This window comes from Microcaecilia unicolor, chromosome 7 (assembly GCF_901765095.1).
Source record: "Microcaecilia unicolor chromosome 7, aMicUni1.1, whole genome shotgun sequence".
NCBI lineage: Eukaryota > Metazoa > Chordata > Amphibia > Gymnophiona > Siphonopidae > Microcaecilia > Microcaecilia unicolor.
Window position 1 is genome coordinate 288623909 of NC_044037.1, and position 22947 is coordinate 288646855.

Consider the following 22947-nt stretch of genomic DNA (forward strand, 5'->3'; position numbering starts at 1 on the left):
AGGACTCCATCACCTAGAACAAGACCCTCTAAATCTGATTTCATATAATATCTTCACTCCCTGCAGTGTGCCTTAAATCCATTTTGCTATGTGAGCAAGATGAGGACTTGATATAAACTTTTTAAGTGAAGGCATATTAAGGGCATTTTTCTTCCGGTTGTTTTTGTACAGTACCTGGTTGCTGTATCTTGCACATTTGTGTTTTTGTCCCCCGAAGTGGAGTCCTCTCTATTCACCTGGAATGAAAAATTAACTCAGTAAGCACCACACCAAACTAGCCAAGTTACAAGATGATCTGCTAAGCCAACTGCTTTTACTACATTCTCTGGCAGTGAATTCCAGAGTTTAATTACACGCTGAGTGAAGAAATATTTTCTCCGATTCGTTTTAAATTTACTACTTTGTAGCTTCATTGCGTGCCCCCTAGTCTTAGCATTTTGGAAGGAGTAAACAAGTGATTCATGTCTACCCATTCCACTCCACTCATTATTTTATAGACCTCTATCATACCTCCCCTCAGTTCACTTTTTTCCAAGCTGAAGAGCCCTAGCCGCTTTAGCCTTTGCTCATAGGGAAGTCATCCCACCCCCTTTATCATTTTCATCACCCTTCTCTGTAACTTGGGGGGTGGGGTTAGGAAGGTAGATGTCATCATTCCAATGATGACCTGGGGTCATAAGAGTCCAGACAACGGATCATCTCTGTTGTAGTTCACAGTAATGGTTACAGTAGAGTGGAACGGGGTGGGATTCAGTAAATCAGATCGCAATGGTCTATCCTTGTCTACTCATTATTCTGTATCAGTTTGATATCTTTGCTTACACTAGTCATTTACCAGTTTGATGATTGTTTTTTTCTGATCCTGACAAGAATTAATAATCCTTAAAATCTTGAAATGTGCCAACTATGAAGGGTTGGGTGGGGAGTTTGGGTTAGAAGTGAAAATTGTTAAAATATTGACCAACACATGTTTGTTTAATGTATTTTTATTCATTTGTTCAATAAAAATTGTCAATATGTTTTCATTAAATTTTTAATTGGATTAATCAGAATTTTAAAATTGTTTCCTTAATGTAACTCGCTTAGAACTTGTTTGGTTCAGCGAGATATAAATGTCAGTATTATTCTTCATTGCTTAAGGCTTCACATCCCTGGACTCAACACTTGGTGGAAGCCCTTTTTGCAGCAATAACAGCCAGATTCAAGAAATGGCACCTAAAGTTAGGTACTGGGACGATCCTTGCTAAGCCCTGCATGGAGCATCCTTTACAGAATACTAGTTTAGCACGCGTTTCACTTTGGGTGTGAACATTTACACTTGCCAAAGGCTAGTGTAAATGATTGTGCCCAACTAATAGAACATCCACAACCAGGAGAATGTACCAAATGTATGGAAGAGAGAGGAGCCCCCTCAGAAATTTAAACACCCACATGGTAGTCACTAAAGACCACTAACGGGTGAAACATTGCACTTATTTATTTATTTGTAGCATTTGTATCCCACATTTTCCCACCTATTTGCAGGCTCAATGTGGCTTACAATTGTTCCGTAATGGTAATCACCAATTCGGGAAAAGAGAAATACATAATTAAAATATGGAGGTGGCAGAGTGGAATTAGGTAGTCAAATAAATAAAGTTCATTTTCGTAATAAGAAATAAAAGATAATTGGATAAAACTTCAATCCTAGTAGATTAGACTTGAACAATCAGGAATAAAGAGTTACGTTTTGTGTAGTTCTGGTGTAAATTTTGTTACTGGTATTTAGGATGGATTGTTGTGGTATGCCTTATTGAATAAGTTAGTTTTCAGTAATTTTCGGAAATTATTTATGTCGTGTGTTGTTTTTATTGATTTTGGTAATTCATTCCATATTTGCGTGCTTATATAAGAGAAACTGGATGCATAGGTTGATTTATATTTTAGTCCTTTGCAGTTGGGGTAGTGGAGATTCAGGAACGTACGTGATAATCTAGTAGAATTCCTGGTTGGTAGGTCTATAAGGCCTGACATATATCCCGGAGCTTCATTCATTTGGCCACTCATTCACAGTGGTAATTTTTTGTGTGTAATAACGTGCTATTTTGTGCAATTGTGTGCCCCATTTCCTATATAATAATTCTCACCTCCAATGTTCTAACTTGCTGCCTGGGACCGTGCCTCATTCTGAGTTGGTCTGCTAGGCTCCGTAGATCAGGCTGACATCACCATAGCCATTATGATGTCAATTTCAGAACCCGGGAGGGGGGAGGGGGAAACCATGCCTCACAGCTGATCCATGTCCAGAGGAGGGTCGCTGGACATGGGTGGCTGCAGGGGGGGGGGGCAGGGGGAGAGGAGGGTCGCTGGACACGGGTAGCTGCAGGGGGGGGGGGCAGGGGGAGAGGAGGGTCGCTGGACATGGGTGGCTGCAGGGGGGGGGGCAGGGGAGAGAGGAGGGTCGCTGGACATGGGTGGCTGCAGGGGGGGGGCATGGGGAGAGGAGGGTCGCTGGACATGGGTGGCTGCAGGGGGGGGGGCAGGGGAGAGAGGAGGGTCGCTGGACATGGGTGGCTGCAGGGGGGGGGGGCAGGGGGAGAGGAGGGTCGCTGGACACGGGTAGCTGCAGGGAAGCCGAGGAAAACCTTGCTAGCGCCCGTTTCATTTGTATCAGAAACGGGCCTTTTTTACTAGTGTGCTAATAATACAAATGCACTGCAAATAACCAACTAAACCAGCATAAATGACATCAAAAAGTAAGAAACTTTCACTTTTCTTGTGAGCCCTTCACTGGTCATAAAACCAAACGCTAAGGGCTCCAATGATAAAATCGCTTAATTGTCATAACTTAACTGGACATAACTTAACTCTTCCTTCTCACGATTCCCCAATGTGTCTGTCACACATGAACTTTACTTTACCACAACCTCACTTTGTATTTGTTAAAACCGGTATTGGCGATCGCCTCTACGGTACTATGTAAGCCACATTGGGCCTGCAAATAGGTGGGAAAATGTGGGATACAAATGTAACAAATAATAATATAATAATAATGGAGGAAAGACTGCTCCTCCCTGTGAATATAACATTGCGCCCAACGCCATGGGTTTCAGACAAACTTTCCTCAGGGACTTGGCTGGCGGAAAATCCAAGGGAGAGACGGCCCTAACCATTCTCCTGGTTGTGGATGTTCTATTTGATTTGTTCTACTAGAAAGGTAAGGGATTTTTTTGTTTTGTGCCCAACTAATGACAATTAGACGCACAAATTCACCCATATCCCTCCCAAGGCCACGCCACCTTTGGAGCTGCACGCTATGAAATTTAAGTGTGTATGTTATAGAATAGGACATAAGGCAGATCCACACGTTAATTATTGCCATTTAAGTGCTTAACTCCAATAATTGATTGTCAGCACCTAATTGACTAATTAGTTTACACGCAGATCTGGGATCCACACCCAAATTTGGGCGACCTATACAGAATCCAGGGGGCAAGTGTCTTCTCAACTTTACAAAGTGAGATAGTGACTTCTTGGCAGGATCTCTTATGCCAATTGGCTGGTTATTGTCTGTGGACTGCAGTATTGCCACAGATATTCAATCGGGTTCAGGTCTAGTCTTTCTCTGGGCCAAATGAGGACATTCTGTTTGTTGCCGAGCAACTCCATAGTTACTTTTGCATTGTGCCGAGGATCATTGTTTGTTTGTTACATTTGTACCCCGCGCTTTCCCACTCATGGCAGGCTCAATGCGGCTTACATGGGGCAAGGTAAAATTATGTATAATCATACCTGATAATTTTCTTTCCATTAATCATAGCTGATCAATCCATAGACTGGTGGGTTGTGTCCATCTACCAGCAGGTGGAGATAGAGAGCAAACTTTTGCCTCCCTATATGTGGTCATGTGCTGCCGGAAACTCCTCAGTATGTCGATATCAAAGCTCCATCCGCAGGACTCAGCACTTAGAGAATTACACCCACGAAGGGACACTCTGCCCAGCTCACCACCGCCGAAACGGGGGAGGGGAATTAACCCAGCTCATCCCCACACAAGTGGGGGAGGGGAATCCGTCCAGCTCATCCCCGCGGAGCGGGGGAGGGACACCACACCCGCCGATGCGGGGGGATCTGGCTTATCCTGCAACCGCAACCGCGGGAGGAGCTGACTGACCCGAACACCGCCGAAGCGGGAGGGGTACAAAACTGCCCTACAGCCGCACGAAGCGGGAGGGAGTGCCGGCAGAATTATAAGTCTCAATCCAGCCCCGTAAAACGGAGGGGAGAGGAATGCAGCAGCTCACTGTAACACAAACTCGTCTTAACTCTTGAAGAATCCAAGTGAAAAAACTTGAACACGAAGTCTTTCTGAAGTAACTGAAGACTAAACTTGAACCTGAAATGCAACCAGAATAAAACAATACAGATATCTGGGAGGGGCTATGGATTGATCAGCTATGATTAATGGAAAGAAAATTATCAGGTATGATTATACATAATTTTACCTTCCATATCATCAAGCTGATCAATCCATAGACTGGTGGGATGTACCGAAGCAGTACTCACCCAGGGCGGGACATAGAAATCCCTGACCGCAACACTGAAGCTCCAAACCGGGCCTCCGCCCGAGCAGCCACAGTCAAGCGGTAATGCTTGGAGAATGTATGGGCCGAAGCCCAAGTTGCTGCCTTGCATATCTCTTCCAAGGAGACGGAACCGGCCTCTGCCATCGAGGCCGCCTGAGCTCTTGTGGAGTGAGCCTTCAGCTGGATAGGCGGCACCTTCCCCGCGGCCACATAAGCCGCTGCAATGGCTTCCTTGACCCATCTTGCCACTGTAGGCTTAGCAGCCTGCAGACCCCTACGAGGACCTGCAAACAGGACAAACAGATGATCCGATTTCCGGAAATCATTGGTCACTTCCAAGTATCTGATGATGACTCGTCTCACATCCAGACATTTAAGAGCAGAGTACTCCTCTGGGTAGTCCTCCCTACGAAAGGAAGGGAGACAGAGCTGCTGATTCACATGGAAGCGAGAAACAATCTTGGGCAGAAAGGAAGGCACTGTGCGAATAGTCACTCCTGCCTCAGTGAACTGCAGAAAAGGCTCTCGACATGAGAGCGCCTGGAGCTCGGAAACTCTTCTGGCTGAAGTGATAGCCACCAAAAAGACTGCTTTCAACGTCAGGTCTTTCAGAGATGCCCTCGACAAGGGTTCAAACGGCGGCTTCTGCAATGCTCTTAGCACCAGGTTGAGATTCCACGCAGGCACCACTGAGTGCAGAGGAGGGCGCAGGTGATTAACTCCCTTGAGAAAGCGCACCACATCTGGCTGGGAAGCCAGGGAAGCACCCTTCAGGCGGCCCCTGAAGCAAGCCAGAGCCGCTACCTGGACCTTAAGGGAACTGAGCGACAGGCCTTTGTCCAGACCTTCTTGCAGGAACGCCAACACTGAAGAAATTGGAGCAGTGAAGGGAGAAAGTGAGCCTGCTTCACACCACGCTGCAAAGATACGCCAAACCCTGGCGTAAGCAGTAGAAGTAGAGCGTTTCCTCGCTCTCAGCATAGTGGCGATGACCTTGTCTGAGAAGCCCTTCTTCCTCAGACGCTGCCGCTCAATAGCCAGGCCGTAAGACCAAAGGGGGAGGGATCCTCCATCACCACGGGACCCTGATGTAACAGGCCCTGCTCCACTGGCAGCCGCAGAGGATCGTCGACTGAGAGCCTGATCAAGTCCGCATACCAGGGACGTCTGGGCCAATCCGGACCCACCAGGATTATCCTGCCGGGATGTCTTGCCACCCGGTCTAGGACCCTGCCCAACATGGGCCAGGGTGGGAACACATAGAGAAGCTCTTGTGTCGGCCATTGTTGGAGAAGAGCATCTACTCCCAGGGATCGAGGGTCCCGTCCTCTGCTGAAGAAGCGCGGCACTTGGCAATTGGCCGATGACGCCATCAGATCTAGGCTCGGCTGGCCCCAGCGCTTCGTGATGTCCAAGAACGCCTGAGCAGATAGCTGCCACTCTCCGGGCTCCAAGGTATGGCGACTGAGAAAGTCCGCCTTGACATTCATGACTCCGGCAATGTGGGCCGCTGACAGCTGTTCCAGGTTCGCTTCCGCCCACTGGCATAGACTCATAGCCTCCTTGGCTAGAGGGGCGCTCTTGGTACCTCCCTGGCGGTTGACATAGGCCACAGCCGTGGCATTGTCCGACAGTACCCGTACAGGCTTCAGCACCAGTACCGGGATGAACTCCAAAAGCGCCAACCGAATGGCTCTGAGTTCCAGGAGGTTGATAGACCACTTCGCCTCTGCAGGAGACCAGAGCCCCTGCGCTGTCCTTCCCAAGCAGTGGGCTCCCCAGCCCGACAATGAGGCGTCCGTCGTGACGACAATCCACTCTGGGGTCACCAGAGGCATTCCTGCAGACAACTTGTCTGCCTGCATCCACCAGCTCAGCGCCTTGCGCACTGCTGGATCCAAGGGAAGACGCACCGCATAATCCTCCGACATCGGAGTCCAGCGCTGCAGCAGAGAGTGTTGTAGTGGTCTCATATGAGCCCTGGCCCAGGGCACTACTTCCATCGTGGCCGTCATAGAGCCCAACAGCTGCACATAGTCCCAAGCCCGAAGAGGAGAGGCTACCAGGAACTGGTCCACCTGAGCCTGAAGCTTGACAATCCGATTGTCTGGCAGGAACACTCTGCCCACTTGGGTGTCGAATCGAACTCCCAGATACTCCAGGGACTGAGTCGGGGCGCAGCTGGCTCTTCTCCCAGTTGATGATCCATCCCAGGGAGCTCAAAAGAGCAACTACCCGGTCCACAGCTTTGCCGCACTCTGCATAAGAGGGGGCTCGGATCAACCAGTCGTCCAGATAAGGATGGACTTGTACTCCTTCCTTTCGCAGGAAGGCCGCTATGACCACCATTACTTTGGAAAAGGTCCGCGGAGCAGTAGCCAACCCGAACGGGAGGGCTCTGAACTGGAAGTGTCGGCCCAGGACTGCAAAACGCAGAAAGCGTTGATGAGGAGGCCAGATGGGAATATGCAGGTACGCTTCCTTGATGTCCAAGGATGCCAGGTACTCCCCTGCCTTCACTGCCGCTATAACAGAGCGGAGAGTCTCCATGCGAAAGTGCCGCACTTTCAAGGCCCGATTGACCCCTTTGAGGTCGAGGATAGGCCGGACAGAACCTCCTTTCTTTGGTACCACAAAGTAAATGGAGTAACGCCCCTTGCCAAGCTGACTTTCTGGCACCGGAACGACCGCACCCAGGCGGATCAGATTGTCCAAAGTCTGCTGCACTGCCACAGCTTTGACCGGAGACTTGCAGGGAGAGAGTACAAACCCGTCTCTTAAGGGTCGGCAGAACTCTAGCTTGTAGCCGTCTCTGATGACTTCCAGCACCCAAGCGTCTGAAGTTATTGTGGTCCACTCGCCCAGAAACGAGGACAGCCGTCCTCCAATCTGCACTGGGGCGTGGACCAAGACCCCGTCATTGGGTACGAGACCCTGGGGGAGGACCGGAGGGAGCACCTCCGGGACGGCGGTCTCTGCGAAAGGAACGCTGCTTGGGGGAGAAATGCCTCTTAAAGGAAGAGGGGGCAGAAGAACCCGACCTGCCCGGGCGGTACCGACGGGCTTCCTGAAACCGTCCTCTGGAGGTACCGGGACGAGCACTAGCCCGAGCCCTGACCTCTGGTAACTTCTTGCCCTTAGACGTGCCGAGATCGGTCACGATTTTGTCCAGCTCGACCCCAAAGAGCAGCTTGCCTTTAAAAGGCAACCTAGCCAGGCGGGATTTAGAGGCGTGGTCAGCAGACCAATGTTTCAGCCAAAGCCACCGCCGCGCAGAGACTGTCTGAGCCATGCCTTTAGCTGAGGCTCTCAATACATCATACAGCAAGTCTGCCAAATAGGCTAAGCCCGATTCCAGGGCTGGCCAATCATCCCTCAAGGAATGATCCGAGGGGGAAGCCCGCTGCACCATAGTCAGGCACGCCCTGGCCACATAGGAGCCGCAAACTGAGGCCTGCAAACTTAAAGCAGCCGCCTCAAAGGACAACCTTAAGACCGCCTCCAATCTCCTGTCTTGGGCGTCCTTTAGGGCCGTGCCACCTTCCACCGGCAAAGCCGTTTTCTTAGTCACCGCCGTGATTAAAGAATCCACGGTAGGCCACAGATAGGCCTCACGTTCACTCACAGCCAAAGGATAGAGGCGGGACATAGCCCTAGCCACTTTAAGGCTCGCTTCTGGGACATCCCATTGAGCCGAAATTAAGGTGTGCATGGCATCATGCACGTGGAAGGTTCTAGGCGGGCGCTTCGTCCCCAGCATAATGGCAGAGCCAACAGGGGCTGAGGGAGAGACGTCCTCCGGAGAGGAAATCTTCAAAGTGTCCATGGCCTGTAACAACAGGTTGGGCAAATCCTCTGGGCGAAAAAGCCGCGCTGCAGAGGGGTCATCCGCTCCATCCGAGCGGGGATCCGTCTCCTCCAAGGAATCCGCAAAGGACCGTTGGGAGACCTCAGACACGCTGCCCTCATCTACATCGGAGGAGACAAATTCCTCCAAGGCCTGGGAATCAACCCGAGGGCGTTTACCTCTGGGAACCTCAACCTCTTTACCAGACGAGGGAGCGGGGGCAGCGTTGTGCATGAGGAAGGCCTGATGCAGCAGCAAAACAAACTCGGGGGAGAAACCCCCCAGACTGTGCACTTCCGCAGCCTGGGCAACAGCCCTAGGCGCACTCTCAACCGGCGCTCGCAACAGCGGGGGAGAGGCCTGCTGCGCATCCAAAATGGCGTCCGGCGCGAAACTCCGCGAAGGAGCCGCGCGGGAAGAACGGCTCTTAACTTTAGCCGCTTCTGTGCCGTCGCCCAAATTAAGGGCGTTCATGGCATTAATGTCTCCAACCTCAAGGGCGGCCCAAGAAGAAGCCGTCCGAGCCGCGTGGCCGGCCAAAATGGCGGAGGCGAGGAGCGGGGGGATGGGCGTTTATGGCGGGAAAAACCGCCACGCCGGAGGAAGGACCGGGACATTCATCGGTCACGAAACTGCCACCCAACAAGGGCGAATCAGGCTTTAAGACCCCCGCATCCCCTCTAGAAGCGCTCAAGCGACCCGGGGAGCGACCCTTTGCGCCCTCGCCCTCCGACGCCATGTGCCACGAGGAGAAGAATCGGGGAACCCCCGCCCGCTATAAAAAGGTAAAATTACCTGCTGTCCGCTCCGAGTTGTAACGACCTGGTGTCCCAGTGAGTAGCTGCAATAGACGCTTAAATAAACGTCGAAATAAACGCCTTTAAAGACGTTTAAAATTTTTTTTTTTTTTTTAACGGAGCCAGCGGGAGGGGGGAGAAAAGGAGGGACCTGGCACCACCAGGTTTGCACTTGCTCAAAAGAGCCCTCAACCCCAGGCACTCAACAAAACCTAAAAATTAGGCTTGGAGGCCTAGCCAGAGCTGCTGCTGCTGTGTGTGACCACCACCTGCTGAGATAGAGAACATACTGAGGAGTTTCCGGCAGCACATGACCACATATAGGGAGGCAAAAGTTTGCTCTCTATCTCCACCTGCTGGTAGATGGACACAACCCACCAGTCTATGGATTGATCAGCTTGATGATATGGAATGGAGGGTTAAGTGACTTGCCCAGAGTCCCACTAGCAACATTCCATGTAGAAGTCGGCCCTTGCAGATCACCAATGTGGCCGCGCAGGCTTCTACATGGAATGTTGCTAGTGGAATAGCAACATTCCATGTAGAATCTCCAATAGTAGCAACATTCCATGTAGAATCTCCAATAGTATCTATTTTATTTTTGTTACATTTGTACCCTGCGCTTTCCCACTCATGGCAGGCTCAATGCGGCTTACATGGGGCAATGGAGGGTTAAGTGACTTGCCCAGAGTCCCACTAGCAACATTCCATGTAGAAGTCGGCCCTTGCAGATCACCAATGTGGCCGCGCAGGCTTCTACATGGAATGTTGCTAGTGGAATAGCAACATTCCATGTAGAATCTCCAATAGTAGCAACATTCCATGTAGAATCTCCAATAGTATCTATTTTATTTTTGTTACATTTGTACCCTGCGCTTTCCCACTCATGGCAGGCTCAATGCGGCTTACATGGGGCAATGGAGGGTTAAGTGACTTGCCCAGAGTCACAAGGAGCTGCCTGTGCCTGAAGTGGGAATCGAACTCAGTTCCTCAGGACCAGAGTCTTGCTGAAAGGTCAGTCTTCTCCCTAGTCTCAGGCCCTAGGCTATGGCAGCATTATGTTGTGGGCATGCAAAGCAAAGGTGGTCCACCACAGTGGAGGATCACTGGAATCCCGCAACAAACACAAAGATAAAGGAACAGTGGGAAGTGGACAATGGCACTCGGCATTTTGCCATGACTTTGAGAGCACAACTGCGATTGTCTTCAACGGAGAATCATTAAAGGTCTTTTTCAAGACCAATTTATTTCAACACCTTTTGGCACATTGGCCTTTTGAATGGTTTTATTCTCCAGATTTAACCTTAAGACTCCTGAATCAGGCATCTTTGCTGAAACACAGTCCTCAACCATCAATAAATATTGCTTCTTTGAACATTTGAAGTCTATCTGGTTTGTCCTCGAAGAGCCATTGTCCACTCCCCACTGTTCCTTTATCATTGTGGGGATAAGAAGGCCTGTGACTTTATTTGTACTTATGAAGACTGAGGGAAAAGATGGATGGTGCAAAGCACAAGCAGATTCTGACGGAAAACCTGTTCCAGTCTGTCAAGTGTGGCTCAGTAATAAGAAATGTCCTCAAGTGTTCCCTCTGTTGATGGGCTTAAAATTGCACGATCATGTTTGGCTGTTCTTCGTACCCTGCATTGGTTATCAGTTCAAGCTAGAATTCTTTTTAAAGTTTTGTGTTTAACATTTAAGGTCTTGGCCAAGGGTCTTTTTCTATTTATTTAGAGGAGAAACTTGATTGGTACATACTAGGCAGGGCACTTAGATCATCGCAAGCAAAACTGTTGATTATACAATCTTCAGAGTATGTGGAGATGGCATCAAGAGCGCTCCAAGCTGACAGATTTCCTCGAGTTTTCAAATTAGTGAAGAATTAATCCAGTTTCAGGAAACAGATAAAGGCAAGGTTATTGGAGAAGTTTTGATGTATGGATTAGAGATTTTGTTACCGAGAGAAATGGACTTTTAATAATCTTAACACTAATGTAATGTATCTTATTGTTCATTTAGGATTAGTTTGAAAACAGATTCGTACTCATGTTTACAGGCAGGATAAGTTCCACTGACTGAATCTATCCAGTGATTTTTCAGGGGACAGTGTTGCTGAAAATAATTACTGATCACCCCCCCCCCCCCCTCCATCACTGTCTGGATAATGCCCGGGTGGAGTGTGTGCACAGCAGGAGTGTCCTGGAACTATCCGGATAGCAGCAATATTCAATCTGCTATCCAGGATTTCGGCACCATAATGAGTGAACACTCTTTTATGCATCAAGGCTTCACTGCCCCTTTTCTTCACCACTCCTTAAGCCTCCGTAAATCCCTCCTTTTCCTACTCTCAAGAGTTGTCAAATGCTTTTGCACATCTTTGTTTTCCCTTCAAAAAAGTCACACCTACCTTTCTAAAATACATATGGATTAAAAAAAATCTAGAGAAGAACTGAAAAACAGGCATCGTTGATTGCAACACCCTCCCCCATCCCATCTGAAGGATTGACGTACCAAGATGTCACCTCCTGGACTTCCATTCCTATGCCTATTGGCTGTCATCTCCTAATGGGGACATGATTCTTACCTTGTGTCCCGCCTCCACCTGAGCTTTCAGTATATTGCTCTTAATGTCTGTAGCCATTCGTACCGCTGTCACCCCAGGGCTGTCAATTGAGTTATTCAGGCACTTCTCTGTCAGCTTAACTACTTCTTCCTTAAAAAGTAAAACATTTGATGTTGTCCAGTTCAAGACTGTGGGGGGGGGGGGGGGGGGGGGAGGAGATAATAGGATGGGACTTGATATACTGCCTGTGGTTACAATCAAAGCAGTTTACATATTACATACAGTGCTTATTTTGTACCTGGGGTAATGGAGGGTTAGGTGACTTGCCCAAAGTTCTCAGGCCACCACACTAACCTCCACTTAAATGCAGAACTTAAAATATTTTGCAATCAAGATGGAAATATGAGCATGCAGGTTCAAACTGCTTCAAAATTAAATGCTGTCACAGGTGGAAGACCCAGTGAAAGAAGGAGACTAAGGTCCTCCTCTCTTGCTCCCCTCCCCCCAAAAATATTCCAGTCAATATTCAGCTGGTGGTGAGCTGAAAACTTTTTTTAAAGCTATCATCGGCTAAATTAGCCTCGGATATTCAATGCCAAGCCATGTCTGGGTACCGGAACTGAATATCAGACTCTCACTGGACATGTGATTGCTGCTGAAACTTGTAATATACTTAAGCAGGTCCCATTTGAATATCACCTGAGACCAGCATCAGAGGATCAGTCCTCCCCCCTCACAACCTCCTGATTCCGACTCTGCCTCATGACCCCCCTCCCCAATAAGAGACCCCCTTGATGGTACCTTCTCCCAAAAGTGCACCCCACCCCCAATAACGATTGCCCCTCACGGCACCTTCTTCCAATAAAACACACATATACCCCTGGTAACAGACCCTCTCTCCTGATCCGCTCACTACCACCCCATACGCATTGCTATAGGGTGGCAATCCCAGAATGGCTTGCCTACCACTTTGCCACCCCAGTTTCACCGGGCATGTGGTTCAGCATCTTCCACTCTTCCTCTCCCCTGGCACGAACCAGCACCTCCTCTCTATTCCCTCACTCCCCTCCCATCCCCCAACGGTCCTCTAACTTTTCTAACAGTATTAGCGATTGGCTCCATTAGTCTTCCCTCTGCCACATCCCACCTCCTTTGACGCCACTGAATAGCAACAGCCAGCACACCAAGAATAATTTATGTGGGCAGGAGTCTCTCCTGCCCGCTTAAATCACTTTCAATATTGAGCAGATCGAGTTTTCATTGATTTGTTTGTTTTTTTGTTTATTTTTGATGTCAGCCTTTCTATTAACACATTTTGGAAGATGTTTCTATCTTGAAATACCTGTACCATCCATATCCCCAAAATCACAAAACAATCCGAAGAAAAAATAAATCACTTATTTCTGCTGAATCATTGCAGAGATTCTATACTAAAACTGAAATACTGCCATTACAGGTCAGAGTCAGGAAACTCTCCTCTGAACAAACCTCTCTCCAATTTCGTTCCACACTGTCATTAGTCTCTTTCTACTACTACTACTACTACTTAACATTTCTAGAGCGCTACTAGGGTTACGCAGCGCTGTACAAATTAACGAATAAGGACGATCCCTGCTCAGAAGAGCTTACAATCTCTATAGAAACTGCTACCAGGGCCGTGCCTAGGGTCTCTAGTGCCCCCCTGCAGACTATCAGTTGGCGCCCCCCCCCCGGGTGTGGCACAAGATGGCAAGGCTTACAAGCCTTTCTTGCGAAATATGATTTTTAACCGTGAAAATGATCGCTCACCACTTGCCTTCACTTCCTGACGCAGAGAGGGAAGGGCAGGGGAGAGAGGAGAATCACAACTTCAGGTAAAAGATTTTGCAAGTGAGCGGACCTGGGCGGCGCCCTCCAGAGGTTGGTGCCCCCCTGCAGTGCTTACCCCGCTTACTGTGTTGACACGGCCCTGACTGCTACCATTTTATATTCTATTGAAGCCTGTCAGATAGTTAAGTGAGCTTTCTGTCTATTGCTTGTTTGACTTATTCTTGCAGTACACCGCCTTGAGTGAATTCCATCAAAAATGTGGTAAATAAATCTTAAGCATGGTACCGGAAGATTGGAGGGTGGCCAATGTAACACCAATCTTTAAAATAGGTTCCAGAGGTGATCCCGGAAATTATAGACTGGTGAGTCTGATGTAGGTGCCGGGCAAAATAATAGAGACTATTATAAAGAACAAAATTACAGAGCATATTCAAAAGCATAAATTAATGAGACAAAGCCAACATGGATTTAGTGAAGGGAAATCTTGTCTCACCAATCAATTACATTTCTTTGAAGGGGTGAACAAACATGTCGATAAAGGTGAGCCAGTCCATATTGTATATCTGGATTTTCAAAAGGCATTTGACAAAGTACCTCATGAAAGACTCCAGAGGAAATTGGAGAGTCATGGGATAGGAGGTAGTGTTCTATTGTGGTTTAAAAACTGGTTAAAAAATAGAAAACAGAGTAGGGTTAAATGGTTAGTATTCTCAATACAGAAGGGTAGATAGTGGAGTTCCCCAGGGTTCTGTGCTGGGACCACTGCTTTTTAACATATTTATAAATGACCTAGAGATGGGAGTAATTAGTGAGGTAATTAAATTTGCTGACGACACAAAGTTATTCAAAATTGTTATATCACAAGAGGATTGCGAAAAATTACAAGAGGCCCTTACGAGACTGGGAGACTGGGCATCTAAATGGCAGATGACATTTAATGTGACCAAGCGCAAAGTGATGAACGTGGGAAAGAGGAACCCGAATTATAACTACGTAATGCAAAGCTCCACATTAGGAGTCACTGATCAGGAAAGGGATCTAGGTGTCATCGTCGATGATACATTGAAACCCTCTGCTCAGTGTGCGGCGGCGACTAAATAGAACGTTAGGTATTATTAGGAAAGGAATGGAAAACAAAAATGAGGACATTATAATGCCTTTGTATCGCTCCATGGTGCGACCGCACCTCAAATATTGTGTCTGATATTCTACTGGCTGACCTACGAGGTATCTACAGAAATTACAGAATATCAGTGAATGAGTGGCCTAGTGGTTAGGGTGGTGGACTTTGGTCCTGGGGAACTGAGGAACTGAGTTCGATTCCCACTTCAGGCACAGGCAGCTCCTTGTGACTCTGGGCAAGTCACTTAACCCTCCATTGCCCCATGTAAGCCGCATTGAGCCTGCCATGAGTGGGAAAGCGCAGGGTACAAATGTAACAAAAATAAAATAGATACTATTGGAGATTCTACATGGAATGTTGCTACTATTGGAGATTCTACATGGAATGTTGCTATTCCACTAGCAACATTCCATGTAGAAGGCTGCGCAGGCTTCTGTTTCTGTGAGTCTGACGTCCTGCACGTCAGACTCACAGAAGCAAAAGCCTGCGCGGCCACATTGGTGATCTGCAAGGGCCGACTTCTAGTGGAATAGCAACCTTCCATGTAGAATCTCAAATAGTAGCAACAGTGGAGGAGTGGCCTAGTGGTTAGGGTGGTGGACTTTGGTCCTGGGGAACTGAGGAACTGAGTTGGATTCCCACTTCAGGCACAGGCAGCTCCTTGTGACTCTGGGCAAGTCACTTAACCCTCCATTGCCCCACGTAAGCCGCATTGAGCCTGCCATGAGTGGGAAATATGTAACAAAAAAACAAAACAAAACTGAACAGTGAAAACCTTAAAACCCACCACACTAGCTCATGCCCACAGTGAAAAAAGCCAGATAATGTAACTTCCAACAACACCTCCCTACGTTACCAGTGTCTCTTACATCTCATGAACTTTTTTGTCACAATGCAAGAGTAAATCAGAGATTGAGACTGCCGCTGACGTACCCTGGCATATGTTCATTCCTGTTATGATATAAAGGCAACAACCCCATCTGAAGATACTTCTCCATGTTTGCAAAAGCATAGCTTGGCAGTGTATGCCTACCTTCACGCTACAAGCTAATCTCCTTGAGGAATGTGTAATCTCCTGCCACACATTCAACAGGCACAGAGAGTCCCTGGCAGGCAAGACAACACTCCACAGGGGTGGAGGGAGGGGATGAAGGAAAGTGAGGTTCAGCAATAAGCACAGAGTGTACTCAGGTAACAGATCCTTATGTAGAACTTGGCAGATACAATAAAATCAGTACATTCTCTTCTCTTTGATAAGGATTTTTTTAATTTAATTTATTCCTGGGAGAATCCTCCACCTCCACAGACAGCGCAGAATTCTGCCTTTCCCATGCAGAATTCTGTGCAGTCAGCGTGGCACAGACGCTCCGTTTCCAGCTGCCTCGCTCTCTCCCTGCACATACACACCACTCCAGCACAGCGAGAGGAGGAGCTGCACATCAGGCAGTTTCTGCCTTCTCTTGGTCCCCGGCAGTTCCTTTAAGCTGCACAGTTTGTACGGAGGCCTGTGTGGCTTAAAGGAACAGTTGGGCCCGGAACGGCAGAGGAGGAGGAAGCAGCCCAATGTGCGGGTGGTCAGCTCTTCCTCTACTGGAGGCAGGGGGAGGGGGGTTCCTGGAAAAAAGGTGGCTGGATTGTGGGAGAGTGGCCTGATAAAAGGTGGATTGGAGGCGTGCGTGTGTCATGCAGGGGCGTATCTGCGTGGGGCCTCAGGGGCCTGGGCCCCCGCAGATTTTGCCCTGGCCCCCCCTACCGCCATCAACCCTCCCCCGCTGCCGTTCTTACTTTTGCTGGCGGGGGACCCCAACCCCCGCCAGCCGAGGTCTGCTTCCACCTGCCGCTGCCTTCAAAACTTGTTCTTCAGCCGGCGGGGGACCCCAAACCCCCGCCAGCCGCCCCGCGCTGTTTAAAATTCATCTTCGGCCTCCGTGGCCGTGCTGCTGGGATAGGCGGCGCTGTTGAAATCCACTTCGGAGTTGACGTCGTTGTACGTTGTACGTGCTGCGACGTCAACTCCGAAGTGGATTTCAACAGCGCCGCCTATCCCAGCAGCACGGCCACGGAGGCCGAAGATGAATTTTAAACAGCGCGGGGCGGCTGGCGGGGGTTTGGGGTCCCCCGCCGGCTGAAGAACAAGTTTTGAAGGCAGCGGCAGGTGGAAGCAGACCTCGGCTGGCGGGGGTTGGGGTCCCCCGCCAGCAAAAGTAAGAACGGCAGCGGGGGAGGGTTGGCGGCGGGAGGGGGGTGGAGAGACTAAGTCATTGGTGGCGGTGGGGGCTCGGCGGCGGCGGCGGCGGGGGGGGGGGGGGCGCGCTAAAATGTGCCCCCTCCCTCTGGCTCTGGCCCCCCCTACCGCCGGAGTCCAGATACGCCCCTGGTGTCATGGGAATGGGGTTGAGGGCTGCAACAAGGTGAATGGGATATAGCCATGGTGATGTATGTCATGGGGGTGGGGGGAGACTGAACAAGGTGGATGGGGTGGTATGTGCCAAGGGAGAGGCAGGAGAAAAGTGCATGGAGGAGTGTCACAGGTGGTGGTGGGGCTGCAGAAATGTGGATAGAAAATGTGTGTCATGGGGTGGAGGGCTAGAAGAAGGTGGATGGCGGATGTGTGCGCCATGAGAGAGGAGAGCTGGCAAAATGTGGATGGAGTGTATGCACCGTGGGATTGGGGCAGAGAAATCCCATACAGTTTGTTGGGGTTTGCCTGAGAGAAGGGGGAAGATACCTTGGGGGTGGACAGAACAGGGTTCTTGCTAGGCGTTAGGGGGAAAGCAAAGGGAGAGCTGAGGGATGGGGAGACAAAACCCCAGAATGCTGACAGAGAGCAGAGAACAGGCGAACAAAAAGGGGGTGGAGGAGGGGGAGAAAAATCAGAGGTATTCATCCTGGAGAACGGGGTAGAGAAAGCCAGGGACTGAACTTACCACGTAACCTGAAAGCGGTCCATGAACTAACCAACTTCCGGAAACTACTAAAGACACAATCTCTTTGACAAGACTTATCACAAAGACCAAGTCATGTGAAACTCACACTTATACCATGAATGTAAATCAAGGCCTTCTGTCTCTTACTTTTATGCATTCCATTACCATCCAACACAAACCCTGCTGTAACTCCAAATGCTTAACCTCTTCTCATTTCCACTATCCATGATGTATTGTAAGCCACATTGAGCCTGCAAAGAGGTGGGATAATGTGGGATACAAATGCAATAAATAAATAAACTTAACAGGGGGAGGGGAAACATGCTAAGAGAGAAAAGGAGAATGTGGAACCCGACGACGATGGAAACTGCTGTGCTGGTGACATTTCATGCCTGGGGGCGGGGGGGGAGCCCTTATAATGGGGAAATTCTGCACAAGAAAGTTACAAATAAAAGTGTGCAGAATTCTCCCAGGAGTACTAATTCTTTGGGGGAGATATTAGCATCTCACATTTATTTAAAACGTCTTTTAGTCTCTCTCAGTATCATCAGCCCATTATCTGGAGAGTTCCTATGTTCACCTTTCTCAGAACCCGATGCAGACACTAATACCACATTGCAGTAAATCTAAGACAGCCATGAACGTTCCCTCCCACCTTCTATTCAGGCTAGAACGGTAGAAACACACAGAGCTTACTTCACCCAGGAATGCAGCAGGAAGCTGCAACCTTTGGCTAGAGAATCACCATAGTAACATAGTAGATGACGGCAGAAAAAGACCCGCACGGTCCATCCAGTCTGCCCAACAAGATAAACTCATATGTGTATACCTTACCTTGATTTGTACCTGTCTTTTTCAGGGCACAGACCGTATAAATCTGCCCAGCAGTATTCCCCGCCTCCCAACCACCAGTCCCACCTCCATCACAGACCGTATAAGTCTGCCCTTGATTTGTACCTGTCTTTTTCAGGGCACAGACCGTATAAGTCTGCCCTTGATTTGTACCTTACCTTGATTTGTACCTGTTTTATTTTATTTCAGGGCACAGACCGTATAAGTCTGCCCAGCAGTATTCCCCGCCTCCCAACCACCAGTCCCGCCTCCCATCTCCATCTCAGACCGTATAAGTCTGCCCTTGATTTGTACCTGTCTTTTTCAGGACACAGACCGTATAAGTCTGCCCAGCAGTATTCCCCGCCTCCCAACCACCGGTCCCGCCTCCCATCTCAGACCGTATAATCTGCCCAGCAGTATTCCCTGCCTCCCAACCACCAGACCCGCCTCCCATCATTGGCTCTGCTACAGACCGTATAAGTCTGCCATCTACTATCCTCGCCTCCCAACCACCAACCCCCTCTTCCCCCACCTGCTCCTCAATCCAATTTTGGCTAAGCTTCTGAGGATCTATTTCTTCTGCACAGGATTCCTTTATGTATATCCCACGCATGTTTGAATTCCGTTACCGTTTTCATCTTCACCACCTCCCGCGGGAGGGCATTCCAAGCATCCACCACCCTCTCTGTGAAAAAATACTTCCTGACATCTTTCCTGAGTCTGCCCCCCTTCAATCTCATTTCATGTCCTCTCGTTCTACCACCAACCTGCTATTGGGGAAGAAATGCATTTGAGGCGCTTACACAGAGGAGGACATTTCGAAAAACAGTAACAAATGTGCACTCTTTATTTCAAGATCTAAATATAATTGGATCAAAAGGAAAGGAGGCCAGAGAGGGTGGAAACTAAACAAGTATAGGGTCATTTCCTTATTAAAATACTGACAGACTGCTTTCCCAACATTGAAAAGATCATCTAGTATTTTGAAAGCTGAAGCTAGTAATGCGTTTGAAGCTGGGCTGGACAGTGCTGTTGTCTAAATAATTCTTTAGTCTGCTTTAAAACCAGATTATTAAAATGTTATCACTGAATAAACCATACTGGCTTTTGTACTAAATTTAATGAGTGTGCCACTGGCCATACACTTCTGAACCACAAGGGCAGCTACCTCACAGGAAGATGGTCTCGTCACCAGTTCTGATGCCTTGATGCTTAAGGTGTGTGTGTGGGGGGGGGGGGGGGGGGGAGGGGGGAGGGAAAACAGCAGAGTAATTTGACAGCTGGCCATTTAAATCACCTGTGCAGGACTAACCAGGTATTTTCAGCAGCACTTAACCAATTAAAGTTAACCACATAAAAGGCAATCCTATCTTTATGCACTTAACCAGCTACAATTTTGTATACCGTCAAATTCGATGACAGGACATGGCCCAGCACTAAATTTCAGGGTATAAAGCCAGTGGCGGTCAGCAAAACGCCAATCGCCGCCAGCTGAATATCAGGCCCAGAAACACTGCCATATCTGATGAAAAAGCCGGGGTGGAAAAGTAAAAAAAACATTTGTAACAGGGTAAGAACCTGTCTGAGGCAATAAATCAGTTCCACCTTCAGACCTATAAACTTCTGTAGGTGATATAAGCGACTTGGATAGAAACAACTCAGGAGGTTTCAGGAACCAGAGCTGCTGCACGGATACCCCTGCATCTGGTTTAACGGGAATTAAGCGAGGATATAAGCAAGTCTACAAAATAAAAAAAAAAAGACAACATAACTCCATAATACCTGCTTGTTGACATTAATATCTATGTTGGAGCGAGGAGAGGACAACGGGATGCTTGCCGTTTCCAGGTTCTTCATTTTCACTGACAGATCTTCCAACACTACAAAAGGGAGACCAGAAAGGCACAGATATCAACTCAACCATGAACATGCCAGCATTTTTAGTACACTGGTCCCCCTGACATGCCAAGACTGCAATCGGGCACCCTAGGGGGCACTGCAGTGGACTTCATAAAATCCTCCCAGGTACACAGCTCCCTTATGTGTTGAGCCCCCGAACCCCCCCCCCCCCAAAACCCACTACCATAACCCTTACAGGTGAAGGGGGGCACCTATATGTGGGTACAGTGGGGTTCTGGTGGGTTTTGGAGGGCTCGCAGTTTCGTCCACAAGTGCGACAGGTAGTGGGGGTATATTAAACTACTCCAAGGACCTGCATGCGCTGTCATGGACCCAAGTATGACATCTGAGGCTGGCAAGTAATATTTTTAATCATGTTTTTTTGAGGGTGGGAGGGGGTTAGAAACCACTGGGGGAGTAACGGAAGGTCATCCCTGATTCCCTCTAGTGGTCATCTGGTCATTTCGGTCACCTTTTTGTGCCTTATTCATAATAAAAACAGGTCTGGACGTCTTTGCTTTTTTCCATTATGGCTCAAAGACGTCCAAGTCTTAGGAATGCCCCCTTGAGATTTGGACATCCTTGCGACGGACTTCCGATAAAGACATCCAAAATCGGGTTTCGATTATACCAATCTGGACGTCTCTGTGAGATGGATGTCTAAGTGCCGATTTATGTCACTTTTTGGACATCCATCTCTCTCGAAAATGAGACTCACAGAAATAGAAGCCTGCGCAGCCGCATTGCTGATCTGCAAGGGCAGGCTTCTATATGGAATAGCAACATTCCATGTAGAATGTCAAATAGGGAAAGGGAAATGGGACTTGATATACCGCCTTTCTGAGGTTTTTACAATTACATTCAAAGCGGTTTACATATATTCAGGTACTTATTTTGTACCTGGGGCAATGGAGGGTTAAGTGACTTGCCCAGAGTCACAAGGAGCTGCAGTGGGAATTGAACCTAGTTCCCCAGAATCAAAGTCCACTGCAGTAACCACTAGGCTACTCCTCCACTCTGGCAGCTGGGTGTGTTAATGCCAACACAGTCCATTCAAAGTAAATGGGTTGTGTTGGCACTGATGTGCGGCTTTGTAAAAAAAAAAAAAAAAAGGGGGGCGGGGTTAAACTAAACAGAGATCAGTTGAAAGGTCTGTGGGCTAGGAAGGTACAACATAAATTAGTTATGATTAACCAAAAACACTCTGAAGACGACAACAAAAGCCAGCAAGCTGGTAGAACAGCAAGTTAAAACTAAACAATTGCAAACTCAGATAATATCTATCAAAACTGATGAGGGACATTATGTTAAAGAGCCAGACCAGCAGAAACAATGTTTTATTACTTTTTATTTTAAAAATTCTACACTTACAGCCCTGTTTACTAAGGTGCGCTAATGTTCTTAGCGTGCACTAAAAATTAGAATGCACTAATGCTAGAGACATCCATTTATTCCTATGGGTGTCTCTAGCGTTAGCGCATGCTAAAAATGCTAGTGCGCCTATAGCGCGGCTTAGTAAAAAGGGCCCTTAGTCTCATCCTATATAATAATTCTCACCATCAACGCTCTAAAGTAGCTGCCTGTGTCCGTGGATCCTGAGCTAGGCTCCGTAGCCAGGCTGACATCACTCACAGCTGATTCCCAGGCAGGGGGAGGACTCCCTGACCCCTGGACCCCCCTGCCATGACCCTCTCGAGCCCCCTTCCCACCGCCAACCCACCCCCGCCGCCGTCGCGTACCTGTGCTGGCGGGGGACCCCAACTCCCGCCAGCCGAAGTCCTCTTCTCGGCCGCATGGCGTGGACGAATGACGTGATCAAGTTGGAATCTGTGTGCTTGCGTCTGACATCTGAGTTCCAGACCCCTCCCTCCCACTCCGAGTTCCAGACCCCCCTCCCTCTCTCCGAGTTCCAGACCCCACCTCCCTCCGATTTGCAGACCCCCCTCCCTCTGATTTACAGACCCCCTCGGAGTTCCTGACCCCTGGACCCCCCTGCCGCGACCCTCTCAAGCCCCCCCTTCCCGCTGCCAACCCTCCCCTGCTGCCGTCGTGTACCTGTGCTAGCGTATCCTGACGCTGATACCAAAAAACTGTAAGGAAAATTTGTCAGAAGTAACCAATTATCATCCAGTGGCGTCCATTTGCTAAACTGTTAAGACGGAATAGTTACAGAGCAATTGCAAGAATATTTGGACAGACACAACATCTTGCATGGAGCACAACCTGGCTTTAGACGATTATACAGTACTGAAACAGTTTTACGTACTACCATCACAGAGGGTAGATCATTGCTTAGCAGGGGGCACAGGGCAGTTTTGATACAGTTTGACCTGTCCTGTACTTGTGATTTGGTTGATCCTGTTCAAATGTTAACAACTCACAGTAGGATAGGAATTTCAGGAAATGTATTACAATGGTTTAGTGGGGGGTTTTTTTGTCCTGAGGATCCTATAGTGTGAAGGTACAGAATGGAGAGTCAGATCATTGGAATTTTGTTTGGGGGGGGGGGGGGGGGGTCCCTCAGGGCCTGCCACTGTCACCCTTATTGTTTAATGTGTTTGCAGTTCATTGGGTTTTGTTCTT

The 22947-nt window shown here is 48.6% G+C and overlaps 1 protein-coding gene across 1 annotated transcript in view; it reads right to left on the reverse strand.

Moving 5' to 3' along the window:
* LOC115475142 (band 4.1-like protein 5) overlaps positions 1–22947 on the reverse strand; it is a 203457-nt gene that overhangs the window by 34070 nt on the left and 146440 nt on the right. The window contains exons 19-21 of the mRNA XM_030210881.1: positions 20248–20345; positions 11794–11922; positions 175–236 (exon numbers count right to left, since the gene is read on the reverse strand). Coding sequence (XP_030066741.1) covers positions 175–236; positions 11794–11922; positions 20248–20345 — 289 coding nt within the window. The remainder of the gene's footprint in view (positions 1–174; positions 237–11793; positions 11923–20247; positions 20346–22947) is intronic.